The sequence below is a fragment of the Oryzias latipes genome, chromosome 11 (genome assembly GCF_002234675.1).
Source record: "Oryzias latipes chromosome 11, ASM223467v1".
Taxonomy (NCBI): Eukaryota; Metazoa; Chordata; class Actinopteri; order Beloniformes; family Adrianichthyidae; genus Oryzias; species Oryzias latipes.
This window is the reverse complement of record NC_019869.2, coordinates 17,007,696-17,029,118: the sequence shown is the minus strand read 5'-3', so window position 1 is coordinate 17,029,118 and position 21,423 is coordinate 17,007,696. Positions and strand designations below refer to the sequence as shown.

At 39.8% G+C, this 21,423-nt stretch overlaps 1 protein-coding gene across 8 annotated transcripts in view; it reads left to right on the top strand.

Annotated features, from left to right (window-relative positions):
• Positions 1–288: 288 nt before the first annotated feature.
• The window catches only part of LOC101157308 (microtubule-actin cross-linking factor 1), a 192,909-nt gene continuing 171,774 nt past the window's right edge, over positions 289–21,423 (top strand). For 5 of the 8 annotated variants that reach the window (XM_023959966.1, XM_023959967.1, XM_023959962.1 and 2 more), the window contains exons 1-2: positions 289–535; positions 8,012–8,246. In XM_023959966.1, the coding sequence (XP_023815734.1) occupies positions 8,024–8,246 (223 nt within the window). In that variant the 5' untranslated portion in view covers positions 289–535; positions 8,012–8,023. Of the gene's footprint in view, positions 536–8,011; positions 8,247–17,810; positions 18,768–21,423 lie in introns of those variants that run through there. The other 3 variants (XM_023959968.1, XM_023959969.1, XM_023959963.1) reach the window with 2 other exon arrangements.

Genomic DNA, 21,423 nt, shown 5'->3' with positions numbered 1-21,423 from the left:
TTCCAGCTGTGCGCGCCTGTGTGTGCGCGTGCGTCAAGACAAATATGTATTACAGGACTGAGTCTTTAGTATTGAAGCTGCAAACACGCCGGTGTGAACGCCCAGAGGGGAAGTGTGCCAGCGTGCGTCACGTTCTGGGTTTGGAGGTTCCACAGATGTCCACCCGAAACCCGCGCAGTTCTGGCCCGCCTGTAGACATGGGTTAAAGGCTGGAGGGGTGGAAGCAGCTCAGAGGAGGCACGGAGAGAGAGGGAGGAGGAGAGGAGGGCCTGTGGGGGGGTTGTTGAAGGCGAGAGGACAGCCATTACCCCGCACCAACGCACCGAACCGCGCTCCAAAAGCCCCACCGCGGCGGATCGGCTTTTGGAGGAGGACTGAGAGGAGAAAGGGGACAAGAAAACTCGGACGCAGGAGCGGAGAACCGTCACATCCATCCATCCATCCATCCACCCGGAGGAGAGGGCGCAGCGGCGGCGGCGTGGCCGGCCTCGCTCGCGCCGTGCTCGGATTCCAGAACCGCTGCTGTCTGCTGAAGGTAAGCGCACACACCATCATGATCATTGGTGGGTTTTCCGGAGCGCTCTCATCTGCTGAGACCATTTTATTCCCTGATCTATCATCACATCTGAAATCATCCACATCCCCACATTTCCAATTGACAACGTGTTGATCACTTTCTCGGATCTATCGACACCGTTTCTGGAAGCTCCGGCTCAGCTGGAGCTTCCAGAAACGGTCCCGTTTGAGCTGCAGGTTACCGGCAGCCACTGAGGCGCAGCGGCTTTTTGGGTCGTCAGAAATCTGCGGAGGTTCTTCCTCAGAGACCTAGCTGCAAATGGAAACCCGTTCTCGCACCTATTGGACAAAAGAGTCCCCCTGCTTCTGCATGCAGCCCGTGCGCGCACTCATGCACACACATTCCCTCCGCGCAATCAAACAGACACACAGGGAGGAATCCGTGAAATTCATGGAGCACCAGCTGCAGTGTGTGCTTCCAAGACCTGCCCTTCTCATTGATCCGACCAGAGAGCCTCATTCATACCCCCCAGGCATAAAGAGAATCCACCACTGCTGGCCTGTAAGATTGTCTGGAAAACCCTCTGTCAGATTATGCAAGGTGCAGCCATAGGGAGAGAACCAGGTCCAGGCAGGACTCCCCTCCTGCTGCTTTGTGCCAGATGGTCTCCGTGCAGCCCATGTCTGACTTTCAGCTTCATCTGAGCCCCAGATAGTCTTCCCACAGCACATAATAATATAGCTTTTTATGGTTATGAACAACACTGGTAAAAACATAGAATCAACACTTTTCATGAAGGAAAAAAGGTCAAATAGGTTATAAAAAACTAGCAAATAATTTGTTTTTCCTGGCACAATTATTCAAGAAAGACCTGTGTGTGTTTTGGTGTTTTTTACAGGTTTGTGCAACGACGGAGGACACGTATTAATACAATTCTGATTAAAATAGCATTTCTGCTTTATTCAGATCGTTGTGAATTTGGAGCAGAAAAAAACAACGTTTGAAAAAGGGCATGTTTGTTATGTAGAAAATATGCTGAGCAGGCCACAAGCTTCTTGCTCCACCCTATTCTGATGCATCCACTTGCAGACGAGTGGATGCATGTGCGTCTTTGTTTTCCTCATCTGAGCTAGCATCTGGATCAAAACTATACAGCTGGATATCTCCAATATTGTTCAACATTTTTGTTGCACCGCTAATGTTAGGTTGGGGTTGTGAGGGACTGTAAACTATCGGGAGAGCGTGTAAACAGAGAGCTCTCAGCAACAGGGAGGTGAAGGAGAAATCATAATTATAAGACCACTGGGAACGTTTTTGAAATAGATCAAACGTTATCTGATTAAAGGTTAGATTATTTGTCTTTTAGTTTTAACTCACTCAGTCTTTTAGGCAAAAAAGTACAAACATGGTCAATTCAGGGCATCAATCTGACAAACCATTAAGACAAGAACCTAGGAGCAGCATTTGGAACTAATTCAACAGGAGATGTCAAAAAGCGGGCTCTACTTTAAGAAAAGCTTAACCTGAATCACCACAAAGATGAACTATTGAAAGTGACAGTTGATGAAAGAGAAGCAGTCAGCAATCATGACTGGACCAGGAGATGATGCTGGAGTTTTAGATTGGAAACATGAAAAAAAAAAAAGCTGTGTATTTGAAAGAGCAGCTGAGATTAGGAGGAATCACTTTACCACTAGAGATACAAGTGGACGTTTAGTGTCTCCATCAGTGCAAAACAGGTCAAAATTATTCTCAAGCCACTTTCAGGGTGCATTTTTGCAGTTAAAACACTTTGACACTTCATTTTTTTTGCTGCATAATTGTATCCAAAACTACGTGAAAAATAGTGATATGTTTGTATATTTTCGGTCACTGTGTTTTGCTTTCATTTCAGTCAAATCTGATTTGCTGTAAAACTTAAATGGTGCTGGTACAAAGGACAAACAGCGTAGTTTAGTCTTATAAAGCATCAAGTAATTTATTTTTACATTTCTACATTATTGGGGGCTTAGATTGAAGTTTAAAATAAAAACGTAAAAGCACAGAATACCAGAAGGCTTATTTAAAGGTTCTGAGGGAGAGATGTATAAAAATTACTACGGTAAATCATTTCCAGTGACTGTTGATTGTATTGGTCTGTACATTTCGTAATGGTTACCAGTTTTTCCAAAAATACCCAAAGTTTGGATCCTTTCAGTTTGCCCTCGTTGAAGCGATGTGTCCCCACAGACCACAGTGTGTGTACTCTTACTCTAAAATAAGCAGCTTTTCTGCTGTGGAGGTTTGTTTTTTAAATGGTTCACAATCTGTGTCTGAATCTAGAGGTGTTTTGCATTTAAATGAGCAGAACGTTAAAAATTGCTCTGCTTTTTTCTCTCTCCCAAAGTTTAGTTTGTAAAAGTGGAGCTCAAGATGTAGTATAGTGTTTTTTTAATCTTAAATTAAAATGAAAACAAAAAGTAGAAAACTTGTTTTCTTTTTGCTGTTCAAAACATATTCAAATGACCTACTTCTTTCCAGTTTGGGCTCTTGTTTGTCATCAACATCCCCTCACACTTGACTTTAGATGAGTAAAAAAGACTATTGGGCAGTCCAGAACGGGCTCCTGCATCTCTATTTGTGTCTGCATGCATGTTAATGTCAGTGTGGGGAAACAGCCTAGTCAGTCTGTGTTACTCATCAGTGCTGGGGGCTGGGATTAGACGGGAAGAATTGCTCATTCATACTTTTTGTGCAGAGTGTGAAAAGCTGACAAGAAGTCCTGGGAAAAAAAATAATTAAAAACTTCCCTTATACTCTTCACTAATGACTCATTTGGATTAATTCAGCTGTTTTGGAGGACTTATACAATAAGTTGGTGTAAAAACTGAATTTTATATTAATAATAAAATGGTTTTTGTGTGTTTTTCTGAGCAGTTTGTGTTGATGTAATTTTTGTTTCTGAGTATGTTTTCTAGCTTCTAGTCGCTAAATATAAAAGGCTATAGTTTGTTGCTTAGGTATTTTCCTGCCCTGGTTTGAGATTTGTTGTTTTATTCTTTTGTTTTTATCAGTCCTATTTTATTTGTTTCTCTTTATTAATGAATCATCTCTTGCCTGCCTTCAGTTTTGGTTTCTTTACTCTGGTTTTTTTTTGCATGTCACACAAAGTAAATTGGAAGCACGTGGTGGATCATGGGTTTATATTTGAGAGTTTTCCGCTCGGGAGGTTTTATGTTTTGGTGTTGGGCAGATGTTTGTCTGGCGAGCATGAATGTCTCACCAGTGCTGGAATTCCGACGGTCTTGGTCTGTCCTCTCCTTTCTGCTGCACCTTCATCTCTGCCATTTCTCTGCTTTACTTTACTTTGTCTCTTGTAGAGACATTAAGTCAAACAGGCACACAAAGCTGTGGGAAAAGTCCCTATCTGTGTAAATTCAGGCTGTGAGTTATAAATCAGTGGAGCATGTTAGCATGGTCGGATTGGACCTCTGCACCCTGTCACAGGAAGAAGCATGAGCCAAAGGCCCCCTCAGGGATAACAAACACATGAAGGATCCAGGACACCCGCTGTCATCAGACGTTTACATGTCAGAATGATAAAAGGTGAATCACCGGCTCCTGACTACACCGTCACATTAAAAAGAAAAATACTACAAAAGCCTGTTATCAGGAAAACGTTGTACTTTTCGACACTTCAGAGCAAAGTGAAAGATGTTCTGGCATAGCGGTCATGTTTGACATCAGTGCCTCATGTCAGCTGTCAAGCACGGTGGTGGAAGGGTCATTAGCCTGTGTTAGGCTGCAAAATTTTCATTTTTTCATTGAATCATGTACTTTTCTACATGACCGAGTGTCTATCAGTAAATGGGAGGTCAAATGTCAAAACCTCCAGCAGCTGAAACTTGACTTTTGTGACACAGAACAGGGCAATGACCTTCATGATCCCGTAGAGCAATGTGATTGCAGGAGCCAGCAGGCAAAGACAATGTCAGATAAATACTGTTGGAAAAAAAAAGTTCTTGCAGTTTTGTATCTGAGTGAAACTTCATTCATGAAGTATAAAAGAGTATTTTTACACTTTTAAGACTAAGTTTGAATGAACCTTTTAACAATCAATTAGAGATGAAAAGGGTGTTTTTAACATGTAGTGATGAGATTTTTCTGATGATCGAGGACACATATAAAGCAAATTAAGCTCAAAATACAATTTCTAAGTATTTCTTAGTTTTAAATGCAGTTGAAAAAAACTTGTAGTTGTGATGTAGAACCTATAACAGCAAACCACAAGCTTCCTGCTCCGCTCCATTCTAATGCATCCACTTGCAGATGACTAGATCCATGTACGTGTTTGTTTTCCTTGTTTGAGCTGGCATCTGGCTTCAAACTGTACAGTTGGATAGCTGTTTGATTTTGGCTAAAAACAGCATAATCATTATTAAAAGACTACTGGTAACGCTTTAGCCACATATGAAAAGATGATCAAGGTGGGTCTTTCTGAAGAAAATAACATGAAAATGCTGTTTTGCTGTTTTAACATTTCCCAGTGGCATTTTTCTCATGACATAGAAAAGACATAAAAGTTTACATCCCAATTTTAAATTCATTTTAAATTAAATAAAAGCTAAAATATTTTAAAAGGATATGAGTCACATAAATGCAACAAATGTTTAAATTTAGCAGTTTAGCTCTGAATCTACAAGAATCCTCCCTGAAATAGATGATGCTCTAGAATGTTTTTTACCTCAGCATTCATGTTTCCATTCTGAACACTGGCTTTTAAACTGAATCCTGTGGAAACGCTTCCTTAGCACCAAAAATGGAGTTTAAACAACTTTTTTTTTTAAACAACTTGTGTTGTGTAGTTTTGGATTTGTGGAATTTTGGATTTGGAGCAAAATGTTCAGCTTTTTTTCTTTATTCCTTTGGGAATCTGTTTTAATCTTTAAAAAACTTTATTTTAATAAAACTTTGGATACTTTTTTGGTCATGTATTTGTTATAGTAATCCACCTTTTGCTCAGATGTATTATTTTGATGTTTAAGGAGTTTGTTCCTAAAACATCCCAGAGTGTGCTCAAACACTAGTTTGAATCAATGAATATATAAAAAATGCCTTGTGGAAGTCAGACTCTGCAGGAAGTGACCTCGTACTTGCCTCCTCCGTCTCTCTGCTCCCAAACTCCTCTTTCCTACCACGTTGCTGTAATGACACAGTGCAGCTTTGAAGCTCTGCCTCTATTTATAAAGCTGCTCATTGGAGGGACATTGACTCACTGACTGTCAGCAAGGAAACAGACTCACACACAGCTCCACACCAGAGAAACGTAGGGGATTCTGGGAAGACTTTAACCTCTAACTTGAAGCGTTTCCGTGGAGACGGTGGGAGTCAGGAAGTTAGGCTTTGCCAGTGGTTTAACCAGGGGGCCAGCAGCAGTAGCAGGAATTTTGGCAGCAGCGGTGCAGATGGAAATCCCAGCTGCTGATGAAACAGTGTTCTCTCCCTGAGATAACATCTCAGACCCATCCACAGTTTAGTCTGCTGCAGAAAAGATGGATTTATTGGGAGGAAGTTGTGGCAGGAGTTAGTGAATCCTGGTGTTTAAGAGTTTACTGGTGATTGTTATACTGGGTCACTGATCAGTGTTCACTCAAACGAGTTAATAGAGAAGAAAATCTGTTTTATTACCCTTTAAAGATCTACTCCAATGAAAATGGCATTTCAGGTGTTTTTAACATTTTCTTGTGGCATTTTTCCCATGATGGAGGACGTATAGAAAGAAAATTAAGCATCAAATTGGATTATTGAGGATTTCTTTATTCTAACAGATGAAAATGGAAACAATAGATCAAAAGATGATCTGAGTGGGACTTTAAAGCTTAGAACACAAACCTCTTTATTAGAAAAAAAGCATTTGTAAATAAAATATATCTAAATCTTGGATCCGAAGTAGAATTGCGTAAGTGAAATAAACCATTTGCACTCTGTATATCTGTATACAGAAGCTAAAGCAGTCCGGTATATCTGGCCGGATGCCTATAGGTCTGAACTACAGACAGCTTCAGCAATATGCTGAACTTTTTAAATGTATAGTGTTTTTTTTTTTTTTTAAATATGCCTTTACCAATTTTTTCCTCGGATTTCTATCGTTGCATGAAGCCCCATGTCGTCCAGGGATTATTAAGGATGGAAATTCTGTTTAAGTCCTGTTCCTGCTGTGTAGAGTGCAGATAGAAACCTCTCCGGAATAAGTCAGGAGGGCAGCATTTGTTGCATTTGTGTGACTCTGACAAACACTTTGTGTTTGTGTGACCTGACCAGGTCTTTGTGTGACCTGCAGAAGGGACCACTCTCTGTTTGGAGAATTCTGACTGGAGCTTTGCTTGCAGCTTCTCAGAAAAAGAGGAGTTGCATGGGAGTTGCATCACACAATCAAATGTAGTTGATTCATGTTACATGGTTCTATGCAACATGAACCAGTGATAAAGTGAATCATTGTCATGTACCCAGGAATTTACATGATGACCCATGATGTAAAAATTGGCACTTGCTTTAACTTGTGACATTTGTGAGATGTCAGGTAGTTTTAAAAAAAGAAAAGTCACCTTTTTTGTTCCAGTCTGAGTGACTGTTACTGCTTTGACTTTCCTCCAGATCAGACACAAATACAGATTACAGATTTCCCAGGAGAATCTGAGTTTCTGATCAGCCTGGATCCTCTTTACCTGAACTCATTTTAGGAGCTCAGGTTCATAAAAGAACAGCAGATTTTCTCTTCTTCAGATCTTCAGACTGATTGACCATATTGTTCACAAAAACTACATCTGTACTCTGTAAGTTAATTCAACCATTTATTCCACCAAACAGAACGTCTTAATGTTGCAGATCAAAAAACAGAGTGTCTGTGTTAGTTTCAGAATAAAGGCATGTCTTATCTCTTTAAGGCTTCAGTAACTTTTCTCCTGCTCAGTCAAGTTACAAGTATTGATCGCTGAGGTTAGAAGCATTGTTTAAAAGATGCTCTGATAGGCAGATGGGATTTTCAGGTCCCCTGAGTCTATCCAACTGCTCTCCTGTGCTTTTATTCTTCACTCTGTTGAAGCCTGCTTCTCATTTCAGAGACAGGTCAGAGCGTTGAGATGGATGGATGAGGGACAACAGAAAAATAGAGAGAATGGAGAGTGGAAATGGTTCTCCTTTCTTTTAAATTGACTGAGTTAAAAATAAACACTTTCAAACCTCATTTTTATTTTTCTGCTGAGAAGTTCTCTGTTGTGCATCGTTCCATCACAGATCCGGGGTGGTAAATGACGTCTTTTGGTTTAGTTGCTCCTCCTCCACCATCTGCTTCTGAATTTTCTTACTCCTGTCTATGTTTAACCCAGTTCTCTTCTTCCTTACTGCTGCTTTATTACACAAAAGTTTTGCATCATTTATAACCAAAAATGAATTATACAATGTCTCTGCTTTGTTTTATTCGCCTCTGACCTCCTTTCCCCTCATGCTTCTCTGCAGCCTTACAACTAGATGGAGTCCTCAGATGACGATACACTGAGCGAGCGCTCCTGTGTCAGCGAGCCGTCCTTCCGCAGTGAGCGTTCAGGGGGTTCCCTGTCCCCATGCACATCAGGACTGGTGGGGCCACCAGGAGACACTTTGCCATGGAACCTATCCAAACATGAGAGGAGGAAGAGGAAGAGTCAGGACTCGGTGCTGGACCCGGCTGAGAGGGCAGTGGTTCGTGTTGCAGGTGAGGACAAGAATCTCACTTCAGTTTGGAGATGTGGAACGACTGTTATCATTTTGAGCAGCTGGTCCTCCATGTTTGTGTCCAAGGAGCTCAGGAAAAATGATGCGGAAAATTACTTTTACTGACAAATCAGAGGAGAGAAGTCATTTGAAATCTATAGATCCCAGTTGAATACTGGATTTTGTTGAGAACTCCTCTTATTTTTTCAAAGTGGCTTGCTGGACTTTTTCTGATGGGTTTTGAAGGAAGCTAAAGGTTTCCTAAAATTATGAATCTAGAGGATTTAGCTCATTCATTCATTATGGACCCATGGATACCAACACTAAGCACAGTAATTGTCTGATAATCAGATGAATAAAGGACAAAAATCGATGTTTTCAGTCGAAGAATTGAAGATGAGCTTTCAGTGTCTATTTTTAAAACTTTGAGAAGCGACGTATCCTAATAGATGTCATGCTGAAAACCTTTTTTTTGCCTATTCTTACTTTCTTTTACTATTCTTTTACTTCTTGGCTCACTCTCATTCACATGCTGACCTTTTCATACGAATGAAAAAGCTAATTTTCTGCCAGAAAAATGCCATAGTAATGCTTTTTTTCACACCAAACCTATTCACTCTGCTTGGGACTCCAAGATGTGAACAGGCTGTAATTAGGACTATTTGAGGTTCCAGTAGTTTGTCAGAGGCAAAGCAGAACGAGAGGTTTACATTTAGGGTTTTAATTGTGGGGAATTGTCAGCCCAACACCTCATTTTGTCTTCATGTCTCGATCCTGTGGAGCAGCAGAAAGTCCAGCTACTGTTTCACAGAGCTAATACCAAGTCAGAAAACCTCCCTCCTCCCATATTGTCTGTTTTAGCTCTTTCTCTTCTGTTTACGAAAGCTGCAGATGATGGCAGAAAATGTAGGTTACTCAGATATCTGGAGAAGGCGGAGCTTCCCTGCTCCAGGCAATGACAGCATGGATTCTGCTTTTCCTGCATCTCTGGATGAACAAGGATTGCTCATTTGGTGATTGGTGAAAATGACTTTTAAAAGCTGTGAAGCAGTTGCAGCTTTTATTGCATAGAAATGCACAAGAATGAATTCTTCATGAGGTTTCGGCTCGTTAGTTGAGAACCAGCCATCAGACTTCCAGCATACAGTACTCCTACTTTGACTGAGGCTCAGTTGCTGCAAATACATTTATTTGAAATGTTAAATTTTGATTTGTTAGAAATTTTGGCTTTGGTCAAACCCTAATTTGATGGTCAGACAACTGATAAATATCAATATTAAGGGCAATTTAGGTATTTCTTAAGACAAAAGTTAAAAACCTACTGTGATGAAAGTCCTGTTTCTGTTTTTCACATGTTCGTTTATCTGATGATGAAGGACATATGTAAAGAAAATTAAGCTCAAAATTGCATTTTTGAGTATTGTTTATTCAAACTATATTAATCAGGAGCAGACAAAAATGTTGACTGAAAAAGAGCCTGTTGTGACCGAGAAAATACACTGGGCAAGATACAAGCTCCCTGCTCCACTTAAACAGGGAGCTCTCAGCAATGGGGCGGGTAAGGGGGCGGGGTTGTTCTACGCCAATAGATCTGCCCACAACTCAGACAAGACAAATTTCTAATGGACTACTGCCGCTCTGCAGAAACTATGTCCTACAAAACGACACAGGTTTTTTGGATAGTGGCAAAAAATAATCAGAATTTAAAAAAGGACTGGGAACGCTTTTACAATACATCAAAAGATGATCAGAGTGGGTCTTTAAAAACAGAGGTGGAGACATGCAAGCAGGTCAGGACAGGATCAGACTGAGTCAAGAGACATTATTGAAGTACTGATTAAATGTTTCTTTTTCTAAATATATCCTTTGGGTTTTGCATCATAGTTTTTATTTTCCTGTCATATTTAGCTTCAGATTCCACTTTGAACAGATCATATGTCATGAATGTGTGTTTTGTTGGTGTTAGCATTTTTCAATATTTATCTCACCCTTTGACCCCAAAAAAAGAGAGGTCCCCAACTTTAATTATGTCTTTAAAACAGTTTCTTTGAGCCAAACATATAATCCTAATTAAAATAAAATAAAATAAAAATGTTATTAGTTTTTCTTAAAAAGTCTTCTCTTCATTTGACTTTGAAAGTATAAATACGGATTGGACAATATTAAAGTGAAGGATCCGTTTTCAAAAGACCTTCATTAAATTGAAATTGAAATGCTAATGCTACATTAGTTTTATTGTTTTGATTGATCGATGTTTGTAGTGTGTCAAATGAGTTTTTCACTGTTCTGAGCTTTTTTGAGAGCTAACTATGGAGTTCTTTCTAAGTGAGGAAAGGACTCTAGTTTAATGCTGAAAGAGTGGTTCTGCATGAAGCAGACCACCAAAGCATTATCTGCTCTTTTGCTGTAGCTGGGACTGATGCAGCATGTCGATGACTGACAATTCCTAACAGTTTCATGCTATGAGTGCATTTGGCATAACATTTCTGCTGAGTAACTGTACAAACCACTTTGTTGTTCCTCTCTTCCTGAGGGGAATCATCCAAACATTTACTGTAAATAGATCAGAAGACAAACTAAGCAGAGTGGCTGCAAATAAAGTTCACTTTTCATTGTTGTTCATGCTGAGCTAATGCATAGTTATACTTCTGCTGAGGTGTAGCCGGTCTATGATGAAAGCCACAGAAGAACTGGCATCCTGATGAGAAGTTTATGTCTTCAGTTTGAGCAGATTCTGTTCAGCATCCACTGCAGTGGAAACTGGCAGCTCTGCTGTAGTCCAACAGGTCTGAGTGTGGGCAGGAAGCAGACAGGCAGCCCTGAAAGGGTAAAAGGAAAAACCCCAGAGCTAAGCTAAAACATTTGAGTTCCTAACAAGATTGATTGAAAGAAACTGTTTCTGGCAGCAGCTTTTGGGCTTATTCAGCTCATCAGATCTGTTTGTGTGCGGCTTGTTGGGGTTTGACAGCAGCAGGGGCTGAGCTGATATAAACTAGCCAACACAGATGACCTCAGTCTGCTGTGAGAAACCAGGTCCCCACCCTTTTTTTAAACATTTGGGACAGTGGCTGCTTGTAGAAGGGTCAACGAACTGGTACAAAGCATTAAAACCGCTGCTCAAACAGAGGATTGTCGTTGGTTTTAACTTGCCAATGAGAGCCAAGATGTTTCAGAAATATTGGCTGTCAACTTTTTTAACTTTATTTAAAAAGATAAAATTAGGAAAAGTTCATAAAAAAAGTATAATACAAATTTTTTCTTGCAATCTGTCAAAACAAACCCTTAATATGGACCACTTGAGCTTGGATAAATATTAAATATTTGCAGAGTTTTAGGGAGGTTCCTTGCTTGGGTGTTTCCTAACACCTAAGTTGTCATCACTGTGAATTATTGAGCCAATGACTTAAAGATATGGATGCTTAATTGTGGTGACATGATCTCCTGGTTTCTGGCACCAATTTTTAGCGTTTGTTATTTTCTATCTTTCCTGTCATTGCCTTCTTTGCCTGTACTTCACAGAATCCCAACTTTTCCTAAAATGTATCAGAGCTAAGAATTCGATGCTCACTTGTAAATTCAAAGATTTATGCACAATTTTATGGTCAATTGAAGTCAAAATTGGTTCCTTTAATAAAGAAAACTTCAAATCTCTTACTTTGTTTTTATTAAATTTCCTTTTGTTTCTTATGCAGTTAAATGTTTCCAAACGTAAATGTGACCATTCAATAATGTGAGTTAGTTTTTGCTGCGGATGCTCCTAACCCTTTGGGGATTGGAGTTCCATGTGAGATCAGTGCAATCATCTCTACATGAACACATCTTTTTGGTTAATCTCATGTTTTCTGCCACATCCTGTGTCTCGCAGCCATGCTCAGTACTCACTTAGACACAAAGGCTATTGGATTTTATACATGACAAACAAAGTGTTTGCACTGACCCCAATTTCCATTCCGGCAGTGGCTGGAATGTGGCCAATGAATACATACTACTTGTACCAACAGGCGTCTGAGTCTGCGGTCACATTAAAATGTGCTGGATGAGTGAAGTCAGGAAGACGCGTTGAGAGCTGTCTTTTCAGCCTGAAACGTTTTTCTGTGTGAAGAGACAGAATGAAGTGAAGCAATGAACCAGATCAGCTGTGTGAACGGGAGAGTTGTGTGGAAGATACTGAGACAGGCTGCTGTTCTGACCAGACTCCTCTATAGGCACTGCTGCACTCGGATGCTGAGATGGAATATTAATGATGCCAACCAGCAGCTGTTGTTTTTTACCTTGTATTTTTTAACTCCAGAATGGATTCCAGGCTCTTATATTTAAAGAATAAAGTTAATTGTTGGGGAAAAAAGGGGATCTGTGCAGGAGACCAGCAGTTGTCATTCAAAAAAACCTCTTAGGCTACATTATGTAGGTGTTTAAATTCAGCTCAATTAAAAAAAACTTGATTAATCTTCAATTCTAAGTTTCTAACATTCTTTAGAGAGTCACTGTAGGTGGGGACAGTTGTCCTGCAGCAATCAGTTTTGGAGCAGGAGGAACAGGACAGAAAGACGAAGTTCTCATTTATCCAAAATACTTTTCATCTTCTGAAGCCGTCTTTGTTGAACAATCCACTTTAGAGACTTCAGCACCCACAACAATTCCTCCAATCTTTGGCCTTTTAACCAAATCAGAGTTTAACAATTTAGACTTAACGCTTTAATCTTCAAACAATCCAAAAATACCCAGGCACATGACTCCACAGCAGCATACTAATACTTCTGCAGACACACAGAGTCTTTGTTGGCATCAGCTGGTTATTTATAACATGTGACCTCTATAATATTATTTACCTCTCATGACCACACAGCTATAAAGACTATTATTTCTATAGTGTCAAATATATTCATGTGGAACAGGAGTTAGGAGTCCTCTGGAAACATTTTAATGCACTTTTTTGCATATTTAGGTCTTTATATTTAACATATGTTCTGTGTCTGGTGAACTAAATGTATAAATTGGTATTATTTCCACATGTAGTGCAGAAAAGTGTGTTATATGTAAAAGTGAAATAAAAAGGATGACGAGCAGACCACAGCATAGCCTAGAGCTGTGCCATTTTTGTTTGGTGAACATTTTTTATTTATGACAAAATGTAAATGTAGTCATGCCTTTCGATTTGGAAATTATACAAGTTAAAAAAAATATGTTTTATAATTATAAAATTTAGCCTTTTATATTTACAGATAGTGAATATCAGTTATCAAAAACTAATAGCTATGTGCAATGAAATGATTTTTCTACATTTTTTGTCTTTAAATCTTTCTTTATGTTTCCTTTAAAACAATTTTATGTTCCTTTATTAAGGTGTGTTAATTGGCTGTATTATGTCATTTTCAGTTTAACCCTTTCAGAACATTTTAAAAACACACTTTTGAAAATATTGATTGATTGATTATCCACCCAAGGCTATAAGCAAGACAAACATATATATATATATATATATATATATATATATATATATATATATATATATATATATATATATATATATATATATATATATATATATATATATATATATATATATATATATATATATATATATATATATATATATATATATATTTACTACACATGTTATAGTGTGGTGTAGAACTGCCTTGTTACCCAAAAACATTTAATTCTTTATTTTTTAAATTTGCTCATTGATAAAAGTTAGACAGTACTGGGCTGTGGGTAGCGTCCTGCCAGCCCTGGGGAGAAATCTAGCAGGTCTATATTATATAATTAAAAGTTAAAACAAAAATAACACTTCATCTGTAGACAATCTTTATTTGGATAAACAATACAATCAATTAACATATTTTGACTAATAAATACAGATAGAAATTTTTCAAACTGTGAACTTGCAGCTGTAAACAAAGACAATACCATAACAATGTTTACCAATTTGTAAAAATACATTTTATTCTTTTCTTTTTATTTATTTGAACATTTCTCCTATACCAAACTAGATGCTTACATATTTGTATGTATTTATGCCTTGCAAAGTTTTGTCTTTCTTAACTGTGTTAACAGATAATACTGATCTTTCATAGTGAAAACAGTGGCCAGCACTGTAAATAGCAATTAAAAGTTGTATTATATTATAATGCTTTAGTTATGAAAATCTCTCCATCTTGTTAGTGATATAATGAGGCTCTTAATGTTATCCGGAAAGCAGTAAAAACAACATCTCACATTCAGTCCACAAATATGGCACTAAATGACGTAAAAATATAAAACTATATTCTATGTAAAAATGCACACAAACAGGATTGATACTTGTTTATGTGATGTTTATCTATTTATTTTGTGATTCTCTGCCTTTGAAAGACAAGTGATGATTTTTTTCTGAAGTGCACACAGACAGAAGAGAAAATGAGTGTGAAGCTGCAGCAAAGAAAAGTCACAAATGAAAAAAGAGGACCCCAAACCTCTGTGCCTGCATGGAACCGAGGTGTCCGCTGTCCCGCCTGCTGCTCTTCCATGTTCACTTCTGTGCAGGCAGCTGAAAAGACACCTCAGCCCAGGGCTAAAGCTGTTTCTGTGTCACCATGGTGATGATGTCTCCTCTGTTTCCATGGTTATGAAAGGCGAGGAGAAACAATGGCAACAAGGGGGAGAGAGGCTGAATATAAAAGGACGGGGAATGGGGGGGGGGGCTCAAATAGTGAAAGCGAGTGTTCGAATGTTAATTTGGAGCAGAAGAAAAAAAGGGAGTTTGTACATTAAAGAAAGAGTGAGAGAAGAGTGAAAGATCGAGTCAGTGGAGAAAGTAATGAGGAAAAGCAAGAAATGAAGCTGGACTGGGGGGGGGTTGGGGGTCAAAGACGAGGTCAAGTAAATGGATGACTTGGAGGGACATGAGAGAGGGCATGAAGCAGAAGGAGAAAGGGGTGTTGAACTAAAAAAAAGATTAGATAAAACGAATGGGAGGAAACACGACAAACAGATCAAATCAGCTAAAAAATAAATATTAACAACATTTTAACAAATGAATTTCCTTTGCTTGTATTTCATGGAGAATATGTTACTGTTTGACAGCAGGGATTTGCTGCACTTTTTCTCATTTTTTGTTTGTTGGTCAGTTTTTATCTGTAACATGTTATATTTGGGGCTGCACGGTGCCACAGTGGTTAGTGCTCTTGCCACACAGCAAGAAGGCCCCGGCTCAAGTCCTTGAAGGTGGACCTGAAGCAGAACACCAACTTCATAGGTAAATTGGTTACTCTAAACTGTCCCTAGGTGTGAATGTGAGTGTGTATGGGTGTGTGATTGTGGTCCTGCAGCAGACTGGCGACCTGTCCATGGTGTCCGCTGCCTTCGCCCGCGAGTGGCCGGGATAGGCTCCAGCAGCCCCATTACCCCGTGTTTGTCTGATGAGTGGAGGACTGGATGTCTTCTTGGCTCTCAGAGTGCATTCATTGTGCAGCTGGAAATGTTTGTCTTAGTTTTCATCAGCTTCTCTTAAGCATATTTTCCTTGAGTATGTTTGTCATTATCACACATAAATAATGACCTTTTACTAAACTTTTTCCAGCTGTTTGTGTATTTTTGTGTCTGATGTTACCAGGCAAATGCTTCTTTCATTGTGAGGAGTTTGCACTACCAAGAAAATGTTTGTGTGTGTATGAATGTGTGTATTTAGAGCAGTATTGGTCGTACAAAAACAAATGAGTTTAAGAAAATGAAAAAAATTAAATAACCATATGAGATTCTCAATATGAGGCAATAAAAGGCTTTAACCAAAGTAAACACATTCCTCTTTGGCAAATTGAACTTCTTATCTCTGCAGTGTGAAATCCTCCAGTTTGTTTTTGATGGACGATTGAGGACAAACAAGGAGAAAAAAGAGTAACTGCACTCTTCTTCTGTCTGTGCTGAAAAGCAGGACATAGCATGAGCATTACAACAGCAGCAAACTGTGGAAAACCGAAAACAAAAAACCCCAAAACAATCAAATAGAGGACTTTGTGCTACTCTTTAATTTGGACAGAAACGGAAAAATCCTTTTTTCAGATTAAATTTGAGACTTTGGAATGTTTCATTCAATTTTTATAAAAATTGGATATGCTATTTTCATAAATGTGCAGGCAAAGCACTGAGCACTGATGGTAAAATCTTGTTTTCCTTCGGTAAAGAAGGAAAACGACAGGCATTGAATGCCACACATTACAGCAACTGCAAACAGCTGTGCTTGCAAAGCAGCAACAATTATTGCTTGTTTTTTAAGATTATATAATATCTTTACATCTGCCCTCATTGACAGTGTGCAGATATTATTGTACGGATGTAATTTAACCAAAGGAAGGTTCTGCTGGCTCAGTTGCTTTGGGATACAAAAGCTTGTAAAGTTTCTTCTTAAACTAAAATAACTTCCTTTTTTTAATTATAAAACTTTTTTTTTTTTTTAATTAAAGAAGACTTAAAGAAAAACTTGTGGACAGAACGTCCAACCTGATTTTGAAGGTTTCTGCATTCTGAGCCATTTATGCATCATTTATTTGGACTTCGATCCAGTATTGACGTCCTCCTTGTCCTTGACTCTTGACATTCGCCTTGGCTTCCATCTCTGGTGGACCAGGAATGCTGTGCATGTCTGCTGAAAGCAGCAGTCACTATAGATATCTATAGGAGATTAAATCTCATAATCTCTAAATTCAATCTGTAAGGCTGCTTTATCGGCCTCGACCTATGCAAGGTCACTTGCTGAGATTATCCGCTGCTTTTCTATGTTTTTCAGCAAACACATGAACTCTGCTGGGGTCAAACAATGCTTCAGTCTTTTCTTCAGTTAATTGAACAAAAGGTTTGTTTTTTTCACTTCGACCCCCCTACACTATAAAGGCTCTTATGTGGCTGTACGTTCTTTGGGATCCACTCACAATATTTTATGTGTGAAGTTTTGACACTGCTCCCTTTAATGGAGATGAGTTTAGCCATCAGGTGGCAGTATGCTTCATAATTTCTTCAGTGACACAATGTTAGACTCCAAACTGAAGGCTGCCTGAAACTGATGTTTGATTACAGAAGATGACGTTTGTTCTTTATGATATGATTAAATATAATTTTAGATAAATATGTGAAAAACATTGTTTAAATTAGGAGGCTATTGGTAGGTTGCGTAAAGAGGTAAAATAGCTCTCATTGTTAGAATGAATGCTAAAATTGAACATATAGACTATCAATGTTAAGTACAATCTAGCTATATTTGATAGTTTAAGTCCCACTGCATCAGAGTGGAGCGGAGCAGGGAGCTTGTGGCCTACCGTTGTAGCTTCTATATCACAAATACAATATTTTTCTAACTGCATTTTTCATCTGCTCCCGACTTTCAATGGCTAGAGTAAAGAAATACTCAAAAATGCAGTTTTATGCTTAAATTTCTTTATGTATGTCCTCCATCATTATAAAAATGCTACAAGAACAAAAAAAACATCAAAAACATTTAAAAGTCAAATCTTACTTAATTTTGTTTAATATTTAATCATCATTTGGATCACATAAAAACATTATTGAAGCTGTGTAACACTGAAGTTACTTTACAAGTGAGAGTACTGATGAGTTTGACAATTTATGTAGTGAAAAAAACTAGCATGGGTTTGAAGGGCTGCTGTCACTGCGCGCTGTTGTCCACGCGAGGGCGCTGCAGCTCCATTTATGTCCTCCCCGGCAGCTCTGAAAGCTAGCCTCTGAGCAGCTCCTCCAGCAGCGGCTGGAAATTCCTGCGGCACTGCATTCCCGTGTGGACGGCAGAGAGGGATGGCGGACAGCTTCTGCTGGAGGAACCGAGAAACCTGAGCAGCAGCGGGGAGGGACAGTGCCGCGACACACGCGCGCTCGCTCGCGCGCGTTCTGTGACAGGAGAGAAACCGCAGCGCTCTGGAGAGAAGCGGCCATTACGGCCGGGAAGCATGCTGGGAGCTCGGGCGACCCGCTGCAGTTCCTCTTGACGCCTTCACCGCCCTGGATAGGACGCTGGAGTCTGGATACGATTGGAGAGCTCGCCCGTTTGGGGACGGAACACTCTGCCCCCCCCTCCCGCTCAGACGCAGATACGTGTGCAGGATAAACTCCCCCCCTTTATCTCGGAAGGCAGCAGTCGCCGGGTGGAAGTCGGCATCTCGGGACGGACGCCGCGCGCCGTGTGGTCCTACACGCGCACAACTACGTCGATTATGGATAGATAACATTTATATACCCCCCCACCTCATTTTTGGACTATTAGCAACCTTTTTTGACGTTTCTCTTGACCCTTCTGGATTATCTAACTCTCCTCCTGAAGGGAGCAGCCGTGCGCCAATGCATCAGAACCTCTAGTCCCTCTGGGAGCGCTCCGGATCCGAAAAGAAGCCGCAGGAGCGGCGGCGGAGCGGCCCGCCTCCACACCCCGCAGGCCGAGCCACCATGGCGGGATTTATGCCGGGTCTGCTGCCGACCAACCACTCCCAGGAGAAGGAGTTCGCGCGGGCGTACGAAGATGTGCTGGAGAGATACAAAGGTAAGCGCAGGTTCCTGCCCCACAGAAAGTTCAGCTGATCCTCCAGATGATCACTCCCCTCTGGGGACGCGGGAGGAGGGTTGTCAAGAGATGAAAACTCACATGTGAAGCGGTGACATCCAGAGGGTTCCTCCACAAAACACTGGACTTCACTATGTTTTATCTTCTAAAATAACAAGGGAGGCCCAGGTGAAGGCCCTGAGGTTCTCCTACCTGAGGATCACCCTGTCCTGGGGATCTGCTCTGGTCAGGTGGACGGTGAGGATGAGGAGGAGAGCTGAAGAAGACCTGTTTTTGACAGAGTGAGGGGTGTAGAGGAGCTGGGTCACATCTGTGAAGCTGGCTGATGCAAAAGAAGGCGGTTTTAATTATTGATGACTAAAATTCAACACATTTCTTTAGGCTTTGTGTGTTTTCTTTTTAAATCCATGAGAGAAAAATGATGTTTGACATTTTCCCCACATTTTAGTTGGAGATTTTTGTTCTTTTTTCAGATTTGATGGCCTTTAAATGAACAACACACTCAAAATTGGGAATACATTTATTATTCTCTATAATTGTGATTTAATTTAGATTTTTTGCAAATAGAGGCTTTTAATTTGACATACCAGCTCAGTGGTCAGTTCATGAGTTCAAATCCATTGTCATACCAAAGACTCTAAAAATGGGAGCCAGCATTAAGCATTGGGGTGTTCAACCACCAAATGGCTCCAGAGTGTGGCTGATAAAATGAAAACGTGTTATGATTTTGACTAAAAATGTCGTCATCATAACTTTAAGACCAATGTGAACGCTTTTAAAATAGTTCAAAAGATGATTGGAGTGGGACTTAAATTATAGAAACTTAAATGTGCATTTTAAAGGCTGTTTAGCTGCTAAACCAAGAACACATCTTCTCTTGCTTTGGACACATTGATTCATTTTCCACATGAAGCTGCAGTCCATCTCTGCACGTTAAAGACCCTGCTGTCCATCACCTCCTCACTTAACTCCGGACACATCGACTTTCCTTTGATAAATAAATAAAGACGGCTTTGGAAGTGCCGTTTCCCCACAAGAGAGACGTGATTAAGGAATGGAAATGCTCATGTATAGCTCTGCATTGGCCTCACGGGGCCCTGCTGCAAAAATATTGATGCACGAACCACATGCAGGGAAGTTCTGCAGAAATTCTCAGCCAGCAGCAGAATCCAGATCCTGGGTTGAAAAATGACAACTATATTCTTTGATATGCCTCCCCCAATTATGAAATGAGATTCCAGATAAATCCGAGTCATAAAGTATTTGAAATGAAAGTTTTGGAATAAGAATGATCACTTAGTAGAATCTTCACTATGTAAATTTTAGAAACATTAAGTAGTTTGTCAAACTGCTTTAATAACATTGAATTCTGATGGTTAAAGGGGAATAAGTTGTTTTTACAGGTAAAGGTAGATTTTTAAATTAGTTGTAAATTGAAAACAGAATCTAAGTTGGTGTGTTAATAATCTTTTGTTCTGATATGTGGAGCACGTTCCCATCAAGGTGGACATCAATTCATATTGGTTCTAATTCCTGATTTTATCCTTTAAAAAAAGGGGGAGAATTCCTCGTGTGTCAGTCTGACCTCAAGCGTTCAGCGTAGAACAGTTGAATCTAGATCTACTGTGAGCGTAGATGAAAGAAAAAGAAATCACCTGCTGTCTTAAACGTTCCTGTCCTGTCTCTGGATCGGCTGGTTGTCAGAGAAACCTGAAACTGGAGGTGGACATTTGATACACCTTAAATCATGAGATGGATTGGGTGTGTGTGTGTGTGTGTGTGTTAGTTTCAGGCTTTTTCTAGCATTTGTAATTGCTGTGTGACAATAGCAAGATATTTTAGCTCTACTGATCAGGTGTTTTGTGGAAAACCCCCATAAGGTGTCCGAGGAAATAGGAATACTTAGGTTCTGATCAGAAATATTTCCACACCTCTAATCCAAGAAGCTGCAGTGATATGTCCTTTGTGATCAATATTTAGTGAAGCTGAAGAACAGCTGCTGTTTTAGGAACAGTTTAAGATTCAAAGTTTGATAAAAGAACGGACATGGAAACATGTTTGGAGACAAATATGACACAGGAAACTTCCAGGAAACAGAACAATCGGACAGTTTGAAACATCAGGAACCTCAGAGTCACTAATCATCTTATTGCCAAACACCAGACACCATGTTGGTATTTTAGACACAAACATACCTTTTATTTTTAATGTGCTGCATCTGCTGCAGCCATAGATCAAAACTCAAGCCCTAAGCACCCAGATCAAGCAGAGGTATTCAGTTTCTTATTGTTTATAAAACCAGAAATGTTCACGTTTTGGTTTGCAGTTTAGTTTATGCAGGAAGTAGCCTTGTTCTGCACAGACACACTGTGAACGTGCAGAGGAATCCCCCTGATGGGGCTGGTCTCTCTTTTTTAAACTTATGCACCCTTTTCATCTCTGCCTGAGAAAAAAAAACCCTCTTCTGGGCTCATGGACCCTTTTAGGCCCTGAAATGACCTGATTAGAGATGTGAAACATGCTCTCTGTTACCCAGGGACCGGTCTTTAATGAAGGGGAACTTTATTGAAAAAGAAAAGGACGATTTAATGAGAGTGCGGAGAGAGAGAGAGATTAGCAAAGATGTAGTCTTAGG